The 24702-nt window shown below is 39.4% G+C and overlaps 1 protein-coding gene across 1 annotated transcript in view; it reads right to left on the bottom strand.

Annotated features, from left to right (window-relative positions):
* COL4A4 (collagen type IV alpha 4 chain) overlaps positions 1-24702 on the bottom strand; it is a gene marked incomplete at its 5' end in the record, with an annotated part of 102147 nt that overhangs the window by 54783 nt on the left and 22662 nt on the right. The window contains 15 exons of the mRNA XM_045560276.1: positions 2934-3038; positions 3570-3639; positions 4742-4795; positions 5100-5144; positions 6014-6073; positions 6348-6401; positions 7187-7267; positions 9625-9666; positions 9878-9913; positions 10274-10336; positions 11617-11652; positions 12162-12230; positions 15501-15617; positions 16354-16398; positions 17178-17312. Of these exons, the coding sequence (XP_045416232.1) occupies positions 2934-3038; positions 3570-3639; positions 4742-4795; positions 5100-5144; positions 6014-6073; positions 6348-6401; positions 7187-7267; positions 9625-9666; positions 9878-9913; positions 10274-10336; positions 11617-11652; positions 12162-12230; positions 15501-15617; positions 16354-16398; positions 17178-17312 (1012 nt within the window). The remainder of the gene's footprint in view (positions 1-2933; positions 3039-3569; positions 3640-4741; positions 4796-5099; positions 5145-6013; positions 6074-6347; positions 6402-7186; positions 7268-9624; positions 9667-9877; positions 9914-10273; positions 10337-11616; positions 11653-12161; positions 12231-15500; positions 15618-16353; positions 16399-17177; positions 17313-24702) is intronic.

The raw sequence follows: 24702 nt of genomic DNA, 5'->3' as shown, positions 1-24702 counted from the left end.
CTCAATGAATGTTCAGATATTCAGTGTGTTCAGGTGAGGTCAAAATGAGTAATGCAACAGCTGGTAAATCCTGCTTCCCCTGAGATCCTACTTCCCTTGCTGGTGTCTTTGGCTTGAAGACAGCTGGAAGTCCTCCCATGAGAGTGACCACTTCCCAAAGCTGCTTCTCCTAGGCGTGCCTGGGTCCAGACACTCTCTGTGGAAGATTGTATTTTTTCAAAGATGGCTGCCATGGTAGCTCACGCTCTGCTAGAACTGCTCTGTGTTCCCTCCCTTTGAATGTGGCCATTAGAAATGAGACACTTGAGACTGGAGTCTTCACCTACCATATGAGCAATCTCACTACTCTGAAGCCACCGTGTTGTAAGGGAGCCTGAATTAAGTACAGAGTCCTCGCATGGAGGCTCTAAGACTCTACGAGAACTCTTGGAGATGCCCAGCCTGGCCTCGTCTTCCAGTTCCAGCCCCTGTGTGACTACAACTCTAATGAAATCCCTGCACCACAGCTGCTCAGCCTAGCCCCTCCTGAACTCTCGAACTGCAGAAATAGCGAGGGGCAGCATACTGATTGCTGTTGTTTCAAACCCCTAGGTTTTAGGAAATTTGTTTGGCAAGAGATAACTGAAAGCCTATTAGTAATCAGTAATGTATCATGCTCATTAAATTAATGGCTGTCATTATTGTGTCCATATGTGCTGGGGCTTCACATATATTTACAAACATTATCTTTACTCCTCAACCCTGCAAAGTTTATACCTTATAGATAAGGCACAGAAAATTTAGGCCAAATACCAGTAATAATAATGATAATAGCTAACATATTGAGCTTTTATTATATGCAGGCTATAGTCTAAGGACTGTACACATACTTTTTTCACCCCTAACAAGACCTCATTTTATCAACGAGAAAAATGAGGCACAGAGAGGTTTAATAAATGCCCAAGATCACACAGCTTGCAAGCAGGAGAAACTGGAATGTTTCTGGTTCATAGTGTAAACTCCTAAGTATTTCACTATCCTACACTATACTATGTGGCCTCCACTAAGTGACAAGGTAAGATTCAATTACAAGTGTCTAAGTATGAAACCCTGCTTATTCCATGGTAAATAGTATAGATAATTACCAAATAAAATATGTATAATAAGGATTATATACACTAGTATACTTAGAACAAAATGAAAATGTGTCCCTGTGGATTTGGCTGTCATCTTGTCTTCTTGCCACTCCTACCTAAGACCTGACTTGGATTTTCTACAATCTGTCGTTGGATGGACTCGGGAGCTGCCTTGTCCCACTGCCGAGGAGAATGCTTCACCATCTTCCAACAATGGATGGCCCATTGCAGTACTGACCACCCAATAGTACAGCATGTAATCAAGAGAGTAAGTTGTGGCCAGCATTTACATTTTTTTTTATTCCAAAAGAAATGAATGGAATAGAAAATAAGTGCATCATACACCAGAAAAGTATTATTTTGTGGAATTTGTATCTCAGTCATCTGTATATGTGGATGCATATATATGTTTGGATAATATAAATATAATACAAAATAAAATGCCTTTCTTACTATAGGTCATTGTCAAGATTTAAAAGCCATTCGGTTAATTCACTTTTAAAAAGCTTGTGGAACTAAACAGCAAAAAAAAGAAAGCTTGTGGAACTAAGAGGCTTCCTGGTTTTGAATCTGTTAGAGAAACTTGCTACTTACTTTCACTCAGTTTTGATTTTAATCTGTTGGAGGTACTCTTTTATCATAAATAAGCCCAAAAGGAAACATCTAAGACCAGAATCCAGTGCTTTCTGACCAACAGACTACTCCATATGATTTATATAATACTGGATCAGTTAAGCCAAGGTTATACTATCTCAAGATTAAATTAATTAGACAAAGCTTTACTACCTTTGTGGTCATCAGATTCTAAAGTGGAAACTAGATTCCCGTAAGATTACACAAGAATTTTGTAGTTAACGGTTGAATATCTTAGGAAACTTCTCATTCCTGCTCAATAACTATGACAAGAGACACAGGCTGGATAAAATGACATTTATTCAAGACATTTCTCCTCATAGGTTTAATCAGTTCTGTGGGTTCACCAATGGCAAATATCCTCTAAATTTCCTAATATTCCTAATCTCACTAGGAATATTACCCAGCACAGCACATGAAGGAATGCAAAGTCCTTATGCCAATAGGACTTTTTGCCAGTCTTTTTAACAAATCTCACTGTGACCTATAGTTTTCCTGTTTTTGTTTTTATTTTGTGGGGAGGGAAGGAATTTTTTTTTTTTTTTGGTAAGTAAGTTTTGTTTTTTTAAATCGTAATTTTTATTTCCACATTTCATGTAGGAGATTTAAGTTCAAGCCTAATGATGAGAGGATGAGGGAGATGAAATAAATTTTACAAGTAGATTATCAACAGGAAGAGCCCTCCAGGAGAGTGGAAAAGCATGGGGAAACACTCTAATCCCAGAGGCAGTTTCCGAATCTTATCTGCATGTAATAATTTTGTAGGAGGCCTGTTATACATACATATTCCTAACAACAGCCCTGCAATATTGATTATTTCTGAGGTGCAGCTGAGAAGCGTGCATACCTTCCAAATAAGTGATCGATTGGTTTGAGTTCAGTGGTTCGTAACCCTGGCTATACATTAGAAATACAGTACCATGTTGTAGTTGGGAAAGGGAAGGGGAGCAGAGGGGAGGGGAAGGAAGAAAGGAAGGAAAAGAAAAAAAGAAATACATGGGCACTTTTACAACAGCAGATGCCTGGGCTCATCGGCCAGAGAGTCCAGCATTCTTGGTCTTGGGTGAGCACAGGCATGAGTATTTTTTTAAAACACTCCTAAGGTGATTTCGATATCAGCTACAGTTGAGAATCGCTGGATGAGGATGCAGGAAATCCAGCACGTAAAAGCCGACGCATCCCTACCTGCACAGGCTTCCCCTGGTCTGCCCGAGGGACCTGGGGGGCCAGGTGGTCCAACAGCCCCCGTTTCTCCATAGGGGCCAGGGAACCCTGGGTCCCCTGGGGGGCCTGCCAAAGATAATGACACACATGAATAAACAAATGTATACACACATTTTAAATTCAGACACAATTGCTTTTTGTGAGGCTTGGTAAAGTATAATCAGGAGACTCTTTGGCGGTTTCTCACCGCATTTAAAATGGAATTTCTTAAGATTTGAACCCCTTTGGCTGCCTCTCCTCTGCAGACACATGAACTTCGAGTGGACTCTTTGTCATTGACTCAGACCACTCTTTTCTTGGTGGCAGCATCTTGGTAGGTGTTAGTCAAGTAGTTTTATGTATTTTACAACAATTAAAAAAACTACTTTCTGGAAAGGGACAGAAAAAGCCCAGCATACAGTTGACGTACCGAAAGAAAATTTGGTGTCTTGATAGTGATGAACTAAGATGCACGTCTCTACCTGCATGTGCCTAATTGTACACTCACACTAAAGTTCGTTAATTTAGCCTGCCTGGTGTGTGAGCCACATTCTTCTGTCTGGGCCATTCAAATCCTATTTCCGCATAATTTATGGAGGAACGGAAGGGAACACAAACCTTTGCGTGGAAGAGGAGGAGTTACCAAAACACCGGGTAGTCCTGGATGCCCACGGTCTCCAGGATCTCCCTGAAATCAGCAATTCACATTCACTTTTTAAAGAAATATTAATATTCCATCCATGTTTTCTGACATTAAACAAATATTAGAGGGAACATGTTCACATTTATGTAAGAAGCAAAGATTATAGGCTGACTGCAGACAAGAATGGTTCATGGAATTCTAGGGGGAATCAAAATGCATCCAATCTCCCACCCACAAGTAGCAGAAGCGAACAGCCAACTCCAACAAAATTATCCAATGTGCATAAATTAGACATCTCTGAAGTCATCCAGTTTCTTAGATGTCTAACTTGGCACCCTACAACAAACAGCTTATTCACCTAGCAAGGTCTGAATTTACATTTTATTTCAGCAGCAAATATTGTCCCCTTTGTGTCCCCTTAATGCTACCATGGTTTGTCCTGAGCAAGTGCCAGGTGTGAGGTCACAGAGGTTACAAAGGAAAGAAAAAAATGCAGTGGTGCTGAAAGCAGACAGCCCTTCAAGACCCCCTCTGTTTTTAATCTCAACACTATGTGAGCCCAGGGAATGTTTGAAACTTTCATTATTATTCACCTTCAAAAGTATTGTTTCTCAAATGTAAAACATAATCATGCTTAATAGGATACTGATATGATAATATAATCATACATAATAATCACAACGTGCATTAAAATAATATACAGTCAGTCCTCCGAGGGTTCCACATCTGTGGATTCAACAAACTGCAGATATATTTTTTAAAAATAAAAAATAATAATACAACAATAAAAATAATACAAATTTAAAAATGATACAGTGTGACAACTATTTACATAGCATTTTACATTGTATTAGATCTTATAAGTACAGAGAGCTGATTTAAAGTGTAAGGTAGGATGTATGTAGCTTATATGCAAAAACTACTTCATTTTATGTAAGAGACGTGAGCATCGGCAGATTTTAGTATGCTGGGGGTTCTGAAACCAATTCCTGTGGACACTGAGGGACGACTGTATACAAAGTTGACTCTGTCTCTTTTGAAAAATTACTTCTTCAATGATTGTTTGAAATACTTTAAAAAGTAAATTAAATAACTTCAGGTATATAAAACTTTATTAGGATATACTCAAATAGGCTCATAATTTTACCTTTGGCCCGAGAAATCCAAATGGCCCAGGATCCCCAACCAGTCCTGGTTCTCCCTACAAACAAGCACAAACATGCCTTTTAAAAAAAATGTGATTGGGTGACAAATTACCTCATTCTCATTTAGTTTGAACAACACATGTTCACTGAGACTCTGTGCAAAGTCCTAACACTGTTGTTGGGTTGCATCAGACAGTTTTGTGCTTCAAGTTTTGCAATCGCTGCTAAATCCTGCAATCCACAAAATGGATGTGTCTGCCTTTCCAATTATTGTGCCTGCACGCAATAGTGCTTCTGAATGATACAAATATTGCATTTACTAGTGAAAATGTATTTATCTCTACAATGGTGTACATTTACCTTTAATCCTGGAAAACCTGGAGATCCATAGGAACCGGGGTCACCCTGATAAATTCACAAAAATCAGCACAAGCAGAATTAAATCAAAATACATAAACCAGTTCAACATATCATTTTTCACCTTATCAGATTGTTCCATGGATATTTAGTTTTGTTTGCAAAGGTGGCTGAATAAGAGGAAATAAATATAAAATAGATTCCATTTCTTTACAACATTTGCTACTTGAAGTGATCTTTAGTCTTATTCAAAAAATTCATGTCATTGCCAGTGTTTTAATTAAGAACGTATTTTTGTTGTCATTGCTCTTCCAATTTTAATTTACTTAACTTAATGCTTTTACTGGGCCAAATATCTTTTGAAATCAAGACAATATAATTTTTCTGGAAATTAATAGTTGTTCTGTGCATCAACGGCAATGAAAATGACCATGGAAGCCAACATTGCTCCAATGAACTAAATCTAGAGCCAAATAAGCTCAATGCCTATGCCAGCTGGGGTCTGGTGATTATAAATGGGCAGCCCATTAGTGACCTGTGTGGTGATGTTTGCGCTTAACATTGTACTTTTTTCCTAGTTACTGTCCCTAGATCAGCATATTATTTTATCAAATAGGCTTAAATTAACTATTCCAAGCCACTGTCATACTGACATTGAGCCAGAAAAGGAGATGCCACAGTCCTGTTTCTTCTTCCCAATTCTTGTATCTTCTGTTTGCCTGTTTTATCTAAATGATGTCAACAAAAGGGATGCTCTGGGACATCCAGCCATTACACGGTTCTTGTCCAAAATATATTAATCTTAAAAGTAAGATATTCTCCACTTCTGAGCTCACAAGAATACTGATCTAGTCTTATAAAAATGTGAGAGAGAAATGCCTCCAAATTCAGGGAATTTAATAACAAAGGATCCTTACCCGAGGCCCTGGGAATCCAGGAATACCTTTCTCTCCTTTTGCTCCAATACCAGGTTCTCCCTTTAAGAGATGATAACATTTACAGGTGTTCAAGCAACAATATTTCAGCAATAGGGAAAGCAAAAGCAAAATGAGAAAGAAAGATTTTTGCCAGCAGCTTAAAGAAAGCAACTACTTTAGAATAGTGGCCCCATCAGATTATGACAAAATAGTGAAAATTATGGCAATATATAGCAGAATTTAAAGCAATGAGAAAGATCATGTCAAATAACATTTTAAAATCAGATAGCACATCACACAAATCAAGAAAAAAAGAGGTAATTAAATAAACTACCTTGGATCCTGGTGGTCCTGGCAATCCAATCAGTCCAGGACTTCCTTTTAAACCCTAAAAATCACAATGAATATAATCTGGTTTATTCTTATTATTTAATATATTGGATTCTGTCTCTTTCAGAAATCATCTATTTTGATAGTCTGTTTTACTCATTTTTAACTGAAGGATTACTCTTTGACTGTCCTAATTAGCAACTAAGGGCTAAGCACACGTATAAACCTGACACTATTCTGTGTGAGAGGTGCATGGGATACAAGCGTGCACCACCATGGAACCAGGGCAGCAGGTGCACGTTGGGAATGCAGCCATTGAAACAAGTGGCTCATTTTGAGCAAGGTAGAGAAATTTAACCTGGTAATTAAAAAGTGACAGGAGAATCTGCTTGTGACATCAGTGATATCACTGGAAGCTGACAGAGGAATTAATATTTGCCAAGAGTCTATTAAGTGCCCAGCTCAATGCATTTGTTAGCTTTTCAGTGATTAAAACATCAAACCCATCTATAACATCTAAAGAACAACTAAGCTTCCAGTGGACTTTTCAGTCCACATAGCAAAACCTTAACAGGGCACTATATTATGGAGGACATGTCACAATTTAGCAGCCCAAGCTCGGTCTGCCACTCAGCAGCTGGGTAAACTTGAGAACACTGGCAGCTTTCCAAGACTCATTTTCAACTCTGTACAATGGGGCTAATCACAGAACTGACCTGTTAAAGTAGCTTTCCGACTAGGACAGAGATGCCTATAAAGGCCTCAGCACTTTGCTGCCATAGGTGTTCAGAAAATGTTTTCTATTGCTAACTTACCAAGATAACATATGGATTTGAGAATTACCTTTTCTCCTTTATAGAGAGAAAAATCAGGTGGCTGTATCAGTAGGGTGGGTCCAGGAGAACCTTGCTGGCCAGTTTCACCCTTTTAAAAAAAGCAAGGTAGTAGGAATTTCGTATTAATTTATGTTTTGAAGATTTTTACCCACATATTGTGGTATAATGGTTCTAAGCCTGTGTGTCATGGATTTAAAATAAAAGTCTTGGAAAGTACATCATGTAATTTAAAATGATATTTGTTGTTTTTCTTATTAAAATGTAATACATATTTATAGTTGAAAATAAATTTAAAAAACAAAAATGATCCTTAATCCTACCATCCAGAGATAATCTGTATTAAAACTTTGGTATAGTTCTTTGTGGTATGTGTGTGCATATGTGTACATGTATGTATATGTATGTATATGTGCATATATGTGAATAGTTTGTTAAATGTATTTGAAAATATACTATAATGAGAATACTACATAATAAATGTATAAACATAATTTAAAATACACAGCATATTTTATTAAAATTTTCAATTTTTAAATAACTATATTTTTAACAATATTTTGTATCTTCCTATTATACTATTAATAAAAATGCTTTAAAATCTTGATATTTAATGCTGATATAATAATCTATCATAAGAATGTGCTATGATTTATTCTACTCTGGTTAGATTTGGATTATTTCTATTTACTGTCAAAAAGATTTATGTTATTTCTAATTTATTTTTAATAATATTTTAAAACTCCCTGTATAAAATAATTACCCAAAAGTTTTTATTTATGTCATTATAGATGTTATTCTCCTGGAGAAAAGAATGTTCCTTGAATGGATTTTGCCACAATCTAACCATAAATTCTCACCCTTAATTAGAAGATAATCTTTTATACTTTTCTGAATATTGCTATTATTCTACACCTAAAATGATCTTTCCTCTTTGTCATAGTTAAGAACAGGCTGCAGGGCAGGCCGCCTGTGTTTGCAAACCAGGCCCTCATTGGCTTTGTCACTTTGGGCAAGTTCCTTAAAATTTCTCAGCCTTAGTTTCCTTAACTCTTCTAAACTTCACTTTTCTCCTTTGTGAAAAGGGGATAGACAATATTGCCTAGCTCAAAGTATTAATTTTAGAGTAGATAATGCACATAAAATGCTTCCCACATTGAGCAGAACAAAGTAAATTCTTAAATATGTAATTATTAAAACCACTAATGTTTTTGATAGGTGAGATTTTTGGAAAAAGAATACTATTTCAAGTTTAAGTGAAAAAATAAAATCAAGAATTCAATTTCTACCTAGACCTGGGAAACTGCAGAAGAGCCAAGTTAGGAACATTGTATGATTTTTTTTTCTTGATGTATCCCAGTACTTAACACAGTGTTGGTGTAGTAGCTGTTCTAAAGATATCTGTTGCATGAATAAATCATTGAACAAGCACATAAACAACACAAGAGTAAATGCATAACATGTATTGTTAAAGATAACCACCCTTACTCTTGCAGCTGAGATAAACCTGAACAAAATCCATAAAGGATGACAAGCAGGAGGCTTCTTCAAAATATTGGTCATATTACTATTTTTAAATATTATAAAAGATATTCAGTATAGTCAAAAGTCCAAAGAAGAAAAACTGTGAAGAATTAAGTGTAAAAGGTCCACAATCATATCACTTAGGAATGATTAGTAACAACCATTTGGGACAATGTTTCTTAAAAGGGGGAGGCAAACAAGTTCTGGAACATTTGACAGTTCTGCATCAAAATTTCAAAACTATGTTTTAATTCACCAGACAATCTAAAAGAATTAATATAAACACATTTCAGATCATTTGAATGGCTACCTCATAGCCAGATACTTCCAAGTTACTGAGTAGATGTTCAATATGTTTGTTCACAGTTGTTGAAAGAGCCACTCGTCTACTGTTGGATGTTGAGATTGTTTCCAAGTGAGCTGCCACCTTAAATCACATTTCTAAAGTGTATCCTCACTAAGTATAATGCTTTAGCAGAGAAGACTCGTGGGTGTTTGGGGGGGATGGGAGATTGTGTGTTGCTAAATGCTCTTGATTCCTGTTATCTATATTTGCATTTGTATTCATATTTATGGGTAGAGTTTAAGATTCTGTTGAAATTTGTGAAATGAAGCCAAACAAATCAGTAATTTAACAAAACTGTTACTCTGAAGGTAATATATTGTCAAAAATGTTCAGTCTCTATCTGCTGGAATGAAATATGTTACAACAATTAACTTGGGTTTAGTCTTAAATATTGTCAGAACTGTCACTTTATAGTCAAGGGTAATGGTGCTATAATAATTCAGCAAAGAAAAGTTCTAGCTGTAAAATCGGACAGTGACTATTAATAGGTAATGAACCCAAGTTCAATAAGCAACAGAATGGCCTCCGGGTGGCACACACTTTACCAACTGCTCCTCCACGCAAGAGGGGATTCTTACCGGGTCGCCCATTTGCCCTTTTACTCCCACACCAGGATTACCCTGCGAAAGGAAAGAAAAGGAATCTAATTGATTTTGAATTTTAAAAAAAGGTAAATAAAAGCAATAAGACTTATGACTATGAAATTGATCAAAGTTTACCTAATACTTTGGGAAGTCTGAGAAGAAGAAACACATAATACCAACAAACGTCAGTGGTCAGTGACGTCATTGTGCAGGGCTCTATTTATGTATCTTCCTCATAGCTACCTACCTTCAAACCTGGACTCCCAGGATGGCCTGGAGGTCCCTAAATCAATGGCAAGAAAAAACACAAATCAATCATCAGTCTCAGAAATCAGAATGTTCCTTCTTTGGTAGCCCCAAGGTCCTATTTAGGAAACCCTTAATTTTAAAATGTGCACGATGGATTTTCTGTCACAGATCAGCTGTTGTCATGCATGAATATGGTGCCAATGGCTTATCTCCAGGGACCTGTGCTTCATGGAGTCCCCTGATAATGGTGAGGGGGGTTTTGCTGATTCATCAGATTACAATCTCTCAAAGAGCCCACCTGTGTCTGACTCAAGGTGGCTACTTCACTTTTTTACTTTATTTTCACGTCAACTCTCGGTTTTTAAAGGAACCACATCAACAGTGCTGTACTTACTGCTATCCCTGGCTCTCCAGGATATCCCACGGGGCCCACTGGTCCTCTTGTACCCCAAGATCCCTAAACATGAAAAAAAAATCAGTGCATTCATTACCCAAAATCATAATCATCTTTTACAGGAAGAGTTGCATGTGATCCCAGATGGATAAAAGACATCATAGTCCCTGACACATCTGCCCTGTTGGAGCATCTTTGACAGCAGCTCTGATGCAGCCCTTAAAATGTCACAGAGCTAGAGGCAGCAGCACTCTGGGAGATGAGACAAACTCCCAGAAATCAATCTGCCTGTTCACAAATAAATCTTATGACAGCAAAAGTAAAGAATAAAGAAAATTCATTCCTAGCTACTCCTAAATTTAATATATGTTATAATTTTGATATACATCAGGATGCTTTAAAATATTAATATTAATTAACATTAAATTATTCATGTACTTATGCTTTTTAATATGTTTTTGAAAGGTGTTCTACAAGATCACTGTGAATAGAAATGTTGTCCTCACTTGGGGATCAAGATGAATCAGCCACAAAAATTTTCTGCAACACATCAGTTGTGGCAAACACACACAAATCAGTGAGAAAAGCTTGCAGCCAGGCAATCCTGGAAGTGTGCAGAGAGACCTCTGAGCTCCCCCTGACTCTGCCCACGTCAAATGATATGCGAATGCGTAATGAAATCGCTCTCTTTAGGAGGATGAACTGGTATTTATTTTAACAGCAACATCAAGGTATCACGTTTTTTTACACAGAACTGAGCTTCAGTAGTAGTAAGGAAACCAACTCGGGAAAATAATCCTGTCGCTAGCCAGAAGTGACAAAGCAAAATTATAGGTTAGCCATTAGGAGGCAAAATTGCTTTCAATTTTAATCTTGTAAACATTGATAAATAGGAAATACTAATATAATCATTGATTTACAAATTTTAGGGAAATAAAGATGGAAAGAAGCAAAACATTAACTATAACACACAAGTACCAATTCAGCAGGCAGAGAGCAATGCAAAATGATTCCACTTGGCATATACTATATATGCAGCTGCTAAGCAAACTTACTTTCCTAAATATTAAGTGGCTGTATACAACCTGAGCAATGCCGAAAGATCATTAGAAGACTGAAGAGGAAGGTCAGAGGAAGCATGCTGAGCTTCGAGAACAGCTTCCTGGGCACAAGCTGTAACCATCTTGAAATTCTTAATAATTTTTGAACGAGAAACGTGCAGTCATTTGCACTGGGTGAGCCCCACAAATTATGTAGCTGGTCCTGCTGGGACTAAAATCTGCTGTGGCCAGTAGCCTTTTTGAGGAGGAAACAGAAGCACACAACCTGCTCAGGAGACTTACTGGCAAGCCAGGCGGCCCTGGGTCCCCTCTGTCTCCCTGCAATAAACAAGATGCATTGCCTGTAAGAACAATGTTCCTAAAACACAGATTATGTAAAAATAAAAATACACACAGGCATTATTTGGACTTGTCTAACTGTGCAGTTTGTTCCATTTGGGGGGTTGAGAAGACACTTGAAGAAGGGGCGCACGTATGGAGGTGATTTTCTTTCTCCATTCTCATGCTCCGAAATCTCCTTCTACTCAATGTAGAAAGATTGCTGGGGTCATGACAACACGGAATCAAGGTGAGATTTTATCTTTCAGTTTAAATTGCTCGAAATTCTCAATCCAGTGGTCCCATTCCTCAGTTTATCTGTCTCTGGTCTACCTGCCACACCTTGCCTTGCTTTGCAAACACTTAGCCCCTTTTGACAACCTTAGAGTGGACAAAAAGAGACTTCAGGTGGGAATTCCCTCACACCTGCCTCTGTGTGTTTCCTGTATGGGTTTACCTATTTGAAAAAAAAAAGACATTTTTAAATGTACCATGATCGTACTGCTTACCTGAATACCTTTAATGGCACCTAAAATGAACACTGAATTTCCTTTTTCTCCTTTTTCCCCAGGAAGGCCCTGAAAATAAAATATATACTTCAGAGGAAAATAACATATGACCATTTCATAACATATGCATGTTCTATATGCAATATTACTCACCAGTAAAATTACCATTATAGTCATGTCTAACTAGCAGAGGTTTCTTTATCTTCTCCATTATTATTATCCTCCTAAGGTTCTTATATATATTTACTCAATATTCAGTCTGGTAAGGCATCTCCTAGACAGAGTATCTACTAATATATAGTTATTTACTGATTATTCAGCAGTAACTTGCATTTTCCCTCATCATATAAAGCACAAGCATTGTTCTTACAAATAATCAATTTTTCAATTACTAATTTATGCCCTAGAAACAGTAAAAAAATAATTTTTATTCATTTCAATACTTGTATTCAAAATAGATCCTATGTATCCTTTGTAACAAGATTAATTAAAAAACATAACATGTTCCTTTTGGAAGGTTATTGTATATAGCTGCTAGTTTGCTTAGGGTATTTTTAAAAAGTGAATGAAATACTTCAATATATTCTCCCCCCCCCCCATTTTCCTACTTAACATCTTAACATCCTACTTAATATCTTAATGTATCTTAACTTGGTCACCACATAAAAATTCTACCATCTTCATCTATCAAGCTCCTATGAAAGACATGCAAATTTCAAAGTTAATCCCTCTTAGCGAAGTGCCTGACTTCGCTTCCAATGGAACATACTTAATGATTTTATGGTAAGTTACATCAACAATTTACTTGAGAAGTCAGATTTGCCTATGCAGGCAGTCCTGGCTTTGCATAGATCCAATCTGCATGAATGTCAGTTCCACAGTTGAGTTAAATAACACCAGTCCTCCAACAACATGGCTCAAATTTCAGTTACCATTGTATATTAACTGCATAACTGCGTAACGTACAAAGTCCACTGCTAGCTCTTCAGTCCACAAATCGCGACGTAAATAACAGATGCGAATCATGATCACTGACTGATCACATCTCTTCTGTAAAAGCCGGTCTGTCATTGGTCCCTGCACATTTACTATTCAGAGCACACATACACATGCACACATGCACAGCAAAGCTTGTGGTCGTGTTGTTTCCTTATTTCTCAGTGATAAACCCAAATGGCATCTTACAAAAATGAAATATTGAAAGAGGAAATTGGCCAACAAAAACAAAAATGAAGCAAAGAAATGAAAAAAATGGTAACGCTGGAAGTGAAATTCCAATAGAACATAAATGGACTTATAGAAGAAACAGCTGGGAATATTGACACTGCTGGCATTTGAAAGACTCTAAATATGCAGCCAGAGGAAATTAGTAAAGATGAACACATCAACATAAAACAGGAAAGCAGATGTGATGAAAAGGATGACAGTGTCCTGGAGGAAGTGACACAGGAAAAAAATTTCACATTCAAGGAACCCTTAGATATATTTCATAACACTAGAAATGGATCCAAGCTTAGAAAGGAGCACGACACTTCACCAAGGCATAGAAAACATGTTCACTTAGTATCATAAGTTATACAATGAGAAGGGAAGCACTATTGAAACTACTCTTGATAAGTTTTTACAAAGAAATACAATACTTGAGTTCTCAATATTTCAAATTTCAGTGTACTAAATAAATAGTTTGTTTTCCTTACCCTATATGTTTATAACTGACAGTAAGGAAGTGTTTAATGTTTGAACAAAACATTTTAAAAGTCACAAAACAATAGTAATTTTTCTCATTGGTTGATAAGTTTGCTTTGTGTGGTTTTAGCTTATGTGGTCATTCTTACATCCTTACATTACTGTACAAAGTGAGGACTACCTATGTATCAAATGAGTCAAGGGGAAGTAAGTTGCTTTGCAAAAAGACCCTTATGACAAGCTTCAGTATTGTGGTCTGTCAGTATGACATGCTGTGTTAAAACTAAAATTAAGAACGCTTGCTCTCTTGCATGTCCATGAATCAGCAGAATGAGATTTGATCCAATTTGAAGAGCTGAGAAAATGTACATTCACCAGGCTGCACTTGAGTCTTCAAATGGCTGAGTTGAAGAGCAAAAGGTGGTTGAGAAAAATTAACAATGAAAGATGGTGGTTGTTCTTACTTGGTACCACAAGAAAGATGTGAGTATGGAAATTCTTTTTGAGTTCTGTATTCAGATCAGCTCCTTTAGGACCTGGAGCAAAAGGAAGACTCGTAAGAGACAGCGCGGTGACTATGGTCGTGATGCTAAGAAAGCCTTTTAGAAGGAAACTTGAGACGTGATAGTCCATGGAGGGGGAAAGACTGGAGAACAGTCACAGAAAAACAATTTTGAAAGGCCAAATTATCTCTGATCTTTATTTAAGTGAGAAAAGGAAGAAGAAAACAAGAGGAAAGGAATAGAAGGTGGGTATGTCTTGCTTAAATTGTGTTTAAATAAAAGTCCAAAATTCTAAAGGAAAAAAAAAAAAGCCAAGAGCAATAATGTTTTCCTCAAGTGCTGGATATTTTCAACTGTTTCTGGATATCAATTCCAAATCTTTTCTAATTTATCTTCTTGCATTATGGGGGCTAGAAAAATAAAAACTACATTACCCAGCCTCCTTTGTAGCTGGGTTTGAATTAGGTTCTGCCTACAATGTGGAAGGAAGAAGTGAGGAAGAGATTCTCTTCCTGGTCTGTTGCTGCCAAGCTGGAAAGTGGAAACTTAAGTATTTGTTTGCTATTGTCTGGCCAGGGGGGTGAGAGGCAGTGGTTATAGTGCAAGAACAGCTTCCCAACTCTGCAGCTCAGCTAAGAGTGAGACCTTGAAATCAGTAGTCCCGTGGTGGCCCCTAAGTTCCACTCCTCCAACCATTACAATAGGTGCCAAACTCTCTATATCAAATTCCTTTCTGTTTGAAATACCTAGAAGGGTTTATGTTTCTGCAGTGAACCTTGAATGATAAACAACGTAAGTGCTACTAACTGGTCTTTCTAGTGCCTTTTCCCTAGTATCCATTCTCTGCACAGCAGCCAGAGACACCTTAATGAAACATCAGTAGATTATGTTGCTTCTCTCCTTAAAACCATCCAGTGTCTTCACGTAACATGGAAGAGAATATCTAGTCTCTTTCCATAGTCTACAAGGTCCCACGTGTTCTAGGTCCTGCCCATCTCTCTGTTCTCACCCCCCAGGTGCCCCTCCCTATTTGTTCACAATGCTCCGGGTACACTTGTATTAGATCTGTTTCTTGAACACACTCAGCTTGTTCCCACCGTAGGGCCTTTTCACTTAGGATTCCTGTTAGGTTGAACTGTGGGTATCTTACTGGGGGGCCTCTTGGGCCTGGAGCTCCTCTTCCTCCTGGAAACCCTGGGTCACCTCTTGAGCCATTGTAGCCATCCACGCCAGGCTTGCCTCTGGGTCCAGGAGGCCCTGGGTGCCCCTGCAGAAAAAAAAATTGTAAGTGAAGCATTTTTGCCAAAATATCATAACATGAAGATTATGTAATATGAATACTCAAATTATGGCAATTATAACTCACAAACTAAATTGTTTAATTTTGCTAAACTTCCTTCTCCACCCAAAAGTGCTACATACTATAGTAAAAATAAAATTTTTTTAATATATCTGAATTTAAATTAATTTAGTTTGGAATATTCTGGGAGATTTGGGAGGAAACCTTTCTTGAAATCCTTAGAAAGACTCTAATGTATTGTAAAGTCTCCAAATTACCTTTTCCTTCTTCCATTCAATTTTTATATTAGAAATGAGAATATTAAGCTCACTTCCCATGTTAGGACTCACTAGCAAATAAAAACTTTCCTATGAGTAATCATGTATTTCCAGAATATTATACTTTATGTAGCCAGCATATTTAGCTCATCTTTTGGAATTTTTTCTCAAACCTGTTTGAAAACCTTGCCCTTCAACTAAAGTGTTTTGGTCTAAGAGTTATTGTACAAAATTGAAATATAAGCACCCTTCTGTTCACTAAAATGAGAAAACAAAAAAAGAGTTTACCATAAATACATACATAGCAGTATAGTCACTACATATATTATATATAAACCTACATATAATAGACATACATGCTATATATATAAAGCATGTGGTTTTAAGGGTTTTGATGAGCCCTTCTCCCTGCTTTAAAAAAATGGAGAAAATTTAGGGATACTTACAGGTATGCCATCCAAACCTGGAAATCCAGGAACACCAGTTGGACCCTAAAATCCCAGAAAATAAAACAAACACATAAAAATTTCTAAATTATTTGCTCAACAAGCTGATTTACTGGAAAGCATTAGTAATTAATGACTCATATTTAAACACTCTTACCAGTCATTATCACCTATTTTTTACACTGATGAGTTTAAAAGCCAACAGTGAAGAATCAACTTTTTTTACCTTTTTTTTTTTGTATTTAGGAAGGTTATTTGGCAGTACTGATTTAAATAAAATATACAACATGCTGTAAGCCAGAAATTCAGCTTCTCAGAATTTACCTTAGAGTAACAAACTCTTAAATGTGAACACAGGCAATTTATAGTATTTTTTTTGCACACCTGCCCTACATAAAGTTGGGGTAGAATCTCAAATTTTTATCAACAGGGAATAAACTATACTTTTATCCATACTACAGCATAGTATGGATATATAATATTTTGAAAGGAATAAGTTCAATCTATATAAACTGATAAGGAATGAATTCTAAGACATATTGTTGAGTGAAAAAAAAGATTCAGCATGATACATATATCATATAGGTTTTTTTAGAAGCCACATAACAATATGACTCCTCACTGGGTACACACATGTATTAATATTAAGTGCACAGGGAAGGTTTGAAAGGTCTTGCTCCTCTGGAAAGGGGCTGGGAATGAGCGTGGATTACCGCAGAGGAGTTCAGACTTAATTTATTATGAGGTACAAGTACGTTCTTCTTGTGATTATAAAACCCCAGCTCAGCAGTGCTGGTGAGTGGTTAATGTGAATCCCCACTTACCTTATCTCCTTCCTCCCCTGCTGCTCCAGGAGGGCCACTGTCCCCTCTCATTCCCTTCTCTCCTGGAATCCCAATGGGTCCTGGGGGTCCCAAGGGCCCAATTGGACCCTGTGGCCCTGGGGGTCCTGGCTGACCCTGAGAAGGAACATTAAAAAGAAGTGGAGTAATTCTTAACCAGTGTCTTTAACACAAATATATAGTCACTTGGGCCTCCAGAAGACTGGAAAATTGGATTTGAGCAAACTCTGATAATAGAAACACAAACGACTCATTTAATACAAAAATAAGAAACAGTGACGCTGCCCTTTTCAATCTGAATTTAAGCCATGTGATAAATTTTAATTACTGCATGTGCATATATATATATGTATATGTAGTATGCGTGTAATGTGTGTATGTACACAGAAACACATATATAAACTGATTATAGTTATCTTACTATTTTTCATTCTGTCAGTGACATTTGTAGATCTTGGGCTGTTTAGTGAAGCAAGGAACTAAAAAAAATCAAAGTTTTATTACCATTATGTTAGTAACACAAGTTAAGAGTGAGAGAAACTGCCAGATCTTTTATTTACTTCAAACAGCTAATGATCTGTTAGGGGGAAGCATTTCCTTTTGGGCTGCTTTTATCAAATTCCTTGGTCATAATTTGGCATCAGGCTCCCCATGTCACATATTTATGCAGTCCAACTTCCCATGAATGAAAAAGTCACCTCTTGCTTTGGTGAAGAAGCTTCATGAGCTCAATTCTCCCCCCGAATCCAAAGTGGAACATTTTGGGGGGAGCGCTCTGCTCCCCGTCTTGCCCGCTCTCCATCGCATCTGGACGAACTGAACTACTGAATTAATGTTCAGCTGCTGCCTGGTACCAGCAGCTGCGAATCTCACAGCTCGTTCTGTTCTGAAGTGAGGGAGCTGTGGGCTGAGGAGCGCCCCGCCTGGGCTCCCCCAATAGTGCTCTCTTCTCTGTCCCAGGCTCCCTCCTCTCTCCCTCTCTCTCTTGCTGTCTCTCTCCCCCCTCCCCTCATATCCCCTACACACACGATTCCCTCCAGGACTGTCATTTCAAATGCCGTGGTTCCTAACACCTCCGCATATCTGTCTCAGCTCAGACTTCTCTAACTTCCAGATCACATCCAGCTGCCTCCTGGACATCTTGGATTCAACAGTACCTTCAGCTTGAAGAATAAGAAAGAAGAAGAAGAAAAAAAGAAGGAGAAGAAGGAGAAAAAAAAAGACAAATCCAAAATGAACTTGATTGTCCCCCCAAATCTGATGCTCCACTGACCTTCCCCACCCTTCCAGTTCATCAAGCACGAATCCTGGGAGTCATGCTAGATATTCTTCTTTCTGTCGTATTTAAATTTAACCCATGATCAACTCTTATTATTTCTGCTTCTGAAGTAGCTCTAACACTCGCCCACCTCCCTGTCTCCCCGTCACTGTCCTGGCGCAGGCGAGCACAGTGGGACTATCAGCCCAGCTTCCTGAAGGGCCTCCCAGCTTCCTGTTACTGTCCCAGCTCTCTCCACAGAACAACCAGAGTGGCGTTAAAACAAATTAGATCACAGCATCGTCCTGCTTTCTGAAACCCTTCCTTGTCTTCCCACTGAGTTCAGAGCAGACCGCATGACACTCCCTTCCAGGCCCCAGATCCCCTTGCAGCCACTTGGCTCACAGTCACCACTTCCCAGCCACGTGGCTTCTCCCATCTCAGACCTTAGCACGCACTTTCCCTCCAAGATGCTCTCCCCCTCAACCGCAGGCGACTTCACCTCAGGTGCCCCCTCCCCAGAGGCCGTCCTTGAGAGCCCGCCCCTAGTGAAATAGGCTCTCTGATCCACCGGCACCCCATAGTCTCCATCACGCATCCTGTCTGTTTCCTTCTTAGCATCTTAGCATGTCATGTCTTTAAATTATGTCTTTGTTCATCAGGGTATTGTCTGCCTTTCCAGTTAGACATAAGCACCACGAGGGCAGGGATATTTGCTCACCAGTTAATTCTATCAACCTCCATAGCCTTTGGTGGAGGAAATTGTTTTGAACGCATAAGGCATAGATGCCCTGGCAGTGGCTCCGCCCACAGGCCTGGCAGTCTAGCCTGACCCCCTACTCACCTTGGACACCTTCTACCTGGGCCCTGCAGGGTCAGGAAAGTGATTTTTGCATTTTGAAAAAAGCAATTCTATCCAATGTAATCATCATGATTTATCTAGATTTATTTTATATGTTCAAATTTACTTATCATAAAATAACCAATGTATAGGAACAATAAGTCTATTTGAATGAATTAAAAAATCTAGAATCTGGGTTTCTAAGTTACACCGCTAGCCCCAACATTTAATATATGCCTATAATTTGATGTGGGTAGAGAGTACCTTTGATTCATACAATTTTTTTAAATGACTTGCTTTGCAATCTTAAAATAATACCCTTACATTAGATAAAGGGAAACTTTATAATGAGAAGTTTATAACAAGACTTGCACCAATGCAAGGCAATTTGGCTGCACAACACCATGCACTCTGGTCTCTAATGAGACACTTCAGAGGGCATGTTCTATTTCACAGAGCTTGAAAACACTTTTGGTATTCATTTGAAGCCAGGATGTTCACCAGCAATTTTTTGTGCCTCTTAAAGATTTTCCAAAGATTTAAGAAAAATTATTTTATGTCTTCTTACCCCAAAAAACAACATGGATGACTGTATTGGATGAGTAAGTCAGTCTTGACATGTGGACAGAAAAGCTTGATGGATTTCAAAAGATATTTGCTCAGCTCAGATGTCTTAAACCTCCAGGACAAATATAGGGCTACTCCTCAGGAGTGCAGGGCCCTGGGCAAAATATTTCTTGTGCAGTCCTGTCTACATAAAAATTTGAGTTACCCGAAATTAGCCTGCCAGCTCCATTCTGGAGACCCAATCTTGTGCAATCCCATGAAGGAAATTCTGTGCTGGCAGGTGGGAGTGTTTGGCCACCTTCTGAACCCGGGGCACAGCCCTGGGGGCCCAGACCAGCCCATAAGTACAAAACCAGAGCTCCTCACATGGCCAACCCCACACAGGGTGGAGGGGCAGAGAGCACCCTGGTGGGAAGTACCTGAGACTCACCTGGTCCTGGTCCACACCCGGGGTGCCACTGGCCTTGGCCAGGCCCAGACACCAGAAGGGGAGACAAGGTGTGGCCCTGAGCCATGGCGGCTGGGGCAGGAGCTCCGTAACAATAACGCAAGAATGTTCACCACAGTATTATTTGTAATAGCAGGAAAAACTGGAAATTCTTTGAAAACCCACCGACCTGAGACTGAATGAGTGAATTATGGCTCCTCCATCCAGTGAAACACCACACCGCCTGCCTGGGTCTGGGTGCCCCAGAAGCAACACATCAGCAAGGGTCAATGCGAAGAGCTCATTTGAGAAACGAAGGAGGACCAGGTAAGGGATGGAGAGTGTGACACAGGGAGGGGAAGGCGGCTAAGAAAGGTGCAGTGTCCAGTCAGTTACCCCCACAGGCACCTGGACTTCACCTGGGGGGACCTGAGAGTCAGTGAGGAATACCCATCTCAGCCCCGTCATGGGCTGCAGACGCGTGCTGGGCAGGGAGTTCCTGCAGCCAAGTGTGCTTCTGGGCTTTGACAAAAGGCCTCAGACAAAACGACGCAGATACCAGCAGCCGAGGTCCCCGAAGTATAAGCACCGAAGCGACAGATCTTAGGGGATCGTGTGGGGCACCAACAGCACCTGCCACCAGCCACTGGAGACAGCAAAGTCCCTGTCTGGGCTGATGGAACACGCTCGTGATGCTTGTGAGGAAGAAACAGAGTGACTGAGTGCCCAGGCTCTGCGGTCAGCCCCGTACTGACTAGCTGTGTGACCTTGGGCATGTTTCTTAACCTCTCTGTTGCTCAGCATCTTCATCTTTCAATGGCTTATAGGCATGACAAGAATAATGCATGTAAAGGGGGTTATCACAGTGCCTGGTACAATAAATGCTAACTATTGTTATTACGTGTTACTATTATAAATGGATAATTGTTAAATGAGAAAAATAAGCCACAGAATAGTATGTCATATGATCCCACCTGTAAGGAAACAAAAAGACAGGCATTTTCCCTAAATATATGTTTATAAACAAACATTTCTAGAAGAATATACAGGAAACGGCATGTCTCAGAAGTAAAAATGCAAGCCAGTGCAATTCACATTCTCCTTTGTGAATGTCTTACCATCAACAAATGTGACCTTTATAATAAAGATTAATTACCATTTCTTTTTCACCATTAGGTCATTGACTCTACAAACATCACTGACAGCCTTTAATATCTGCCTAAATTTCACAAATCAAAACTGTAATTTACATATATTTTCCCTTTTCTTTGTGTTTTATCATCATCACCAAATAGTTACTATTTATTGAGTATCCATAAAAATAGTAAAAGCTTAGATTTTTAAAGGAAACAAATGCAGAAAAAACAACAATAAAATATAAAGTATAATTATATGCACAAACCATTTGAGGGCATTGTGAGGGCATAAAACTTAACGATATATATTGCACAAATTCTAAACTACAACCTAAAAGTAAAACTCAATAATGATTTCAGATAACCTTTAACAAAAAACAATGTTAATTAATCATATTTCTCAGTAAGATTAATTAACATAAGTTTAAAAGCTCCCATTTTTTTCTAAATACAAGGTTCAGGAAATAAGTGCTTCTTCATTAAGTTTAGAAATTATCTTTTCATTTTGCATGTAATTTATACATAAACTCCCCAAATTATCTTTTGTGAATCCAGTACTTTATAACAACTTATTATTTAGATACATAACAAAATGCATGCTTGACTATAAAAGGGTAACCGAGAAAGACACAACCAATTAATTGGCTATAAATCTCTTTAATGTGTTTCATCTGAGACATGCAATACCGAACCCAGTGAGCTAATGGAAGTTTGAGGAGGAAAAAAGGGAGTGGAAATGTTTAACACAATGGTAAGGATTATAAAACTCCATTTCGTATAGAAATGTGTCCTGATTTGAGAAAGTGTCATATAAAATACTTCCCAAAAAAAGTAAAGCAGAGAATGGTTATTTGCATTACTGAAGAACGCTGATCCCTCTGCTTTGTCCCACCTCCTCCCTCCCTCACCACCCCCACCATCCTGCCAGCCACACCGACTTCCTTGTACCTGATTTCTGAATAAGCTCTGTTCTTTCCCAGCTTTTGCACATGCTGTCCTGTCCCAGAAGTGCACCCCTCTCTGCCCGTGGCTGACTCCTCTCTCAGTGCTCCTATGGAGAGACCCCCTGCTCCCCTGCCCCAGCCCTGGAGAATGAGATGCCTCTACAAAATGGCTCTAGAATCACACCTCTCACCTGTTACTAGGATCCTTTCTTTATCTGTGTGTGCCCCCCAACCCCACACCCACCAGACCATGAGATCCTGGAGAGCACAGTCCAGGTATCCAAGATTGTGATGGTAGAGAAAGGCAGAGAATAACAAATGCTTAATAAAATAATAAGGTCAGCCCTGCCCCTGCCCCAAGGGGAGACAGACAGCCCTTCATGTCCCTGGGCTCTGCATTTGGGGATTCAACCAACCCAGATTGAAAACATTAAAAAATGAATAAAGAATAAAAACACAACAATGAAAAAATACAAATAAAAATACAGTATAACAACTATGTATATAGTATTTACATTGCATTGTGTATCGCAAATACCCTAGAGATGACTTAAAGTATTCAGGAGGATGTGCATAGGTTATATGCAACTACTACCCTATCTTATATCCACAGATTTTCATATCCGCAGGTGTCCTGGAACCAATCCCCCATGGATACCGAGGGACTAGTACAAATGCTTTCTTACGTCTCTGAACAGCCATCCACACGACACTGGTTTACAGTAGTTATGAGGAACGGCAATGATTCCACACCAAAGCCTGCAGAGCACAACTCTACCCTGTGAGCAATGACCCTGAATGCAGCGATGGTGGTGTCTTTTTGTTGTTGAGATATAACATAGGTGTCGTTATGCCTTTATTTTAACCATTTCAAACAGCAAGTGGAAAAACTAACATAAAACACTAAATGTCTCCTTTTTCATAGCCATAAAGGCTTTGTGATTTTATATTTAATGCTGTTTTTATATTAATGGTTATTTTGTTATATGATAAATTTTTAAAGGAAATACATTAAACCTTGGATAACACTACAAAACCTGTCAAAAAGCTGAGAATTTCCCAAACACCGATTTTTGAAATAGTCATTTGTTAATTTACCCAATTTGAGTAAATAATGTATCCACAGCAATGCAGAGAATATTTCTATTTTCATTAAATTGTTTCATTTAAAAGAAAGGGTCAGATTGGGGGAAAAAATGGCAGAATAGTGGTGACCTCCTGGCTCTCTGCTCCCAGAGAAGGAGGTGAGGAACTCGGACAGCTACACACGAGTGGATCACTATCCCCCAAGGACAGCGTTGTGACTCTGCAGCGAAACAGTGTGGGACATGGAACGCAAGGGAAAAAGAAGACGAATGGGAGATACGATTGCAAAGACTGCAGAATGTGGGATACGTAATAGAGAATAGAAGGTGGGACAGCTGCGCCCCCGCCCAGCCAGCGCGGTGTGATCTGACCCACAGGAGGACGCCCAGCTCCTCCACTGACCTCCCCACCCACTCAGGCAGGGACACACCTGAAGTCGGTGCGAAGTCGTGGCACGGGACGACAGGCTCTGTGGGGAGGAGACAATAGCTGGAAACATTCTGAACTCCCCAGTGCTCTGTACTGGGACCGCACTGGGCGGGGGAGGGACTGCGCTGAGTGGTTACTTCCCGTTGGAGACAGGCACCTCGCCTCTGGTGGTCAGCAGGCCCAGAACAAAGGAGGTGAATGCTGAAAAGGGGGCTCTGCCCCTGGAAACCACTGATGATTCCGCTGGCTCAGGGTGGGACGGAAAGAGCAGGACCCTCTGCTAGGCAGACGTGAGACTGCAGGACTGTGATGCAGAGGGGACATCTGGTGGCCTGCTGATTCAGCCCTTAAAACCGGCATTTGTCAACTCCTGAGTGGTCACCCCAGCATTAGCTCTCCAGGGGTGGACGGCCGCCATTTTGGGGGTCCACAGCCCGGAGATGCTGCAGGGCACTGTGGTTTCGGACAGCACCCCTCCCCCAGCCTGGGGACTTTCATGCTGGATGCAGCAGGCTCTGCCCTTGGAGGTGGGGGGAAGCAAGAAAATCCGCTCTGTGTGACTGGCATGAACCTGCAGGGCTTCGGTGCTTAACAATAGTTGATGGCCTGTTGATTCAGCCTGCTGGACCAGCTTAGGTCATCTAATAAGATCATAACTCTAGGGCTTGCTCTCCACATCCAGGTAGCACCTAGCATGGCGGTTTGTGGACAGGGAAGGAAAAACCTGGCCAGAGACCTCAGCAATTGCACCAATTGACCCCCTCCCATCAGGAGCAGCCTTCCAAGTGTGGGGAAAGAGCCCTGAATAACATATTAGGG

This window comes from Lemur catta, chromosome 8 (assembly GCF_020740605.2).
Source record: "Lemur catta isolate mLemCat1 chromosome 8, mLemCat1.pri, whole genome shotgun sequence".
Taxonomy (NCBI): domain Eukaryota; kingdom Metazoa; phylum Chordata; class Mammalia; order Primates; family Lemuridae; genus Lemur; species Lemur catta.
Note: the sequence above shows the minus strand (reverse complement) of the source record. Positions and strands in the feature narration are given on the sequence as shown.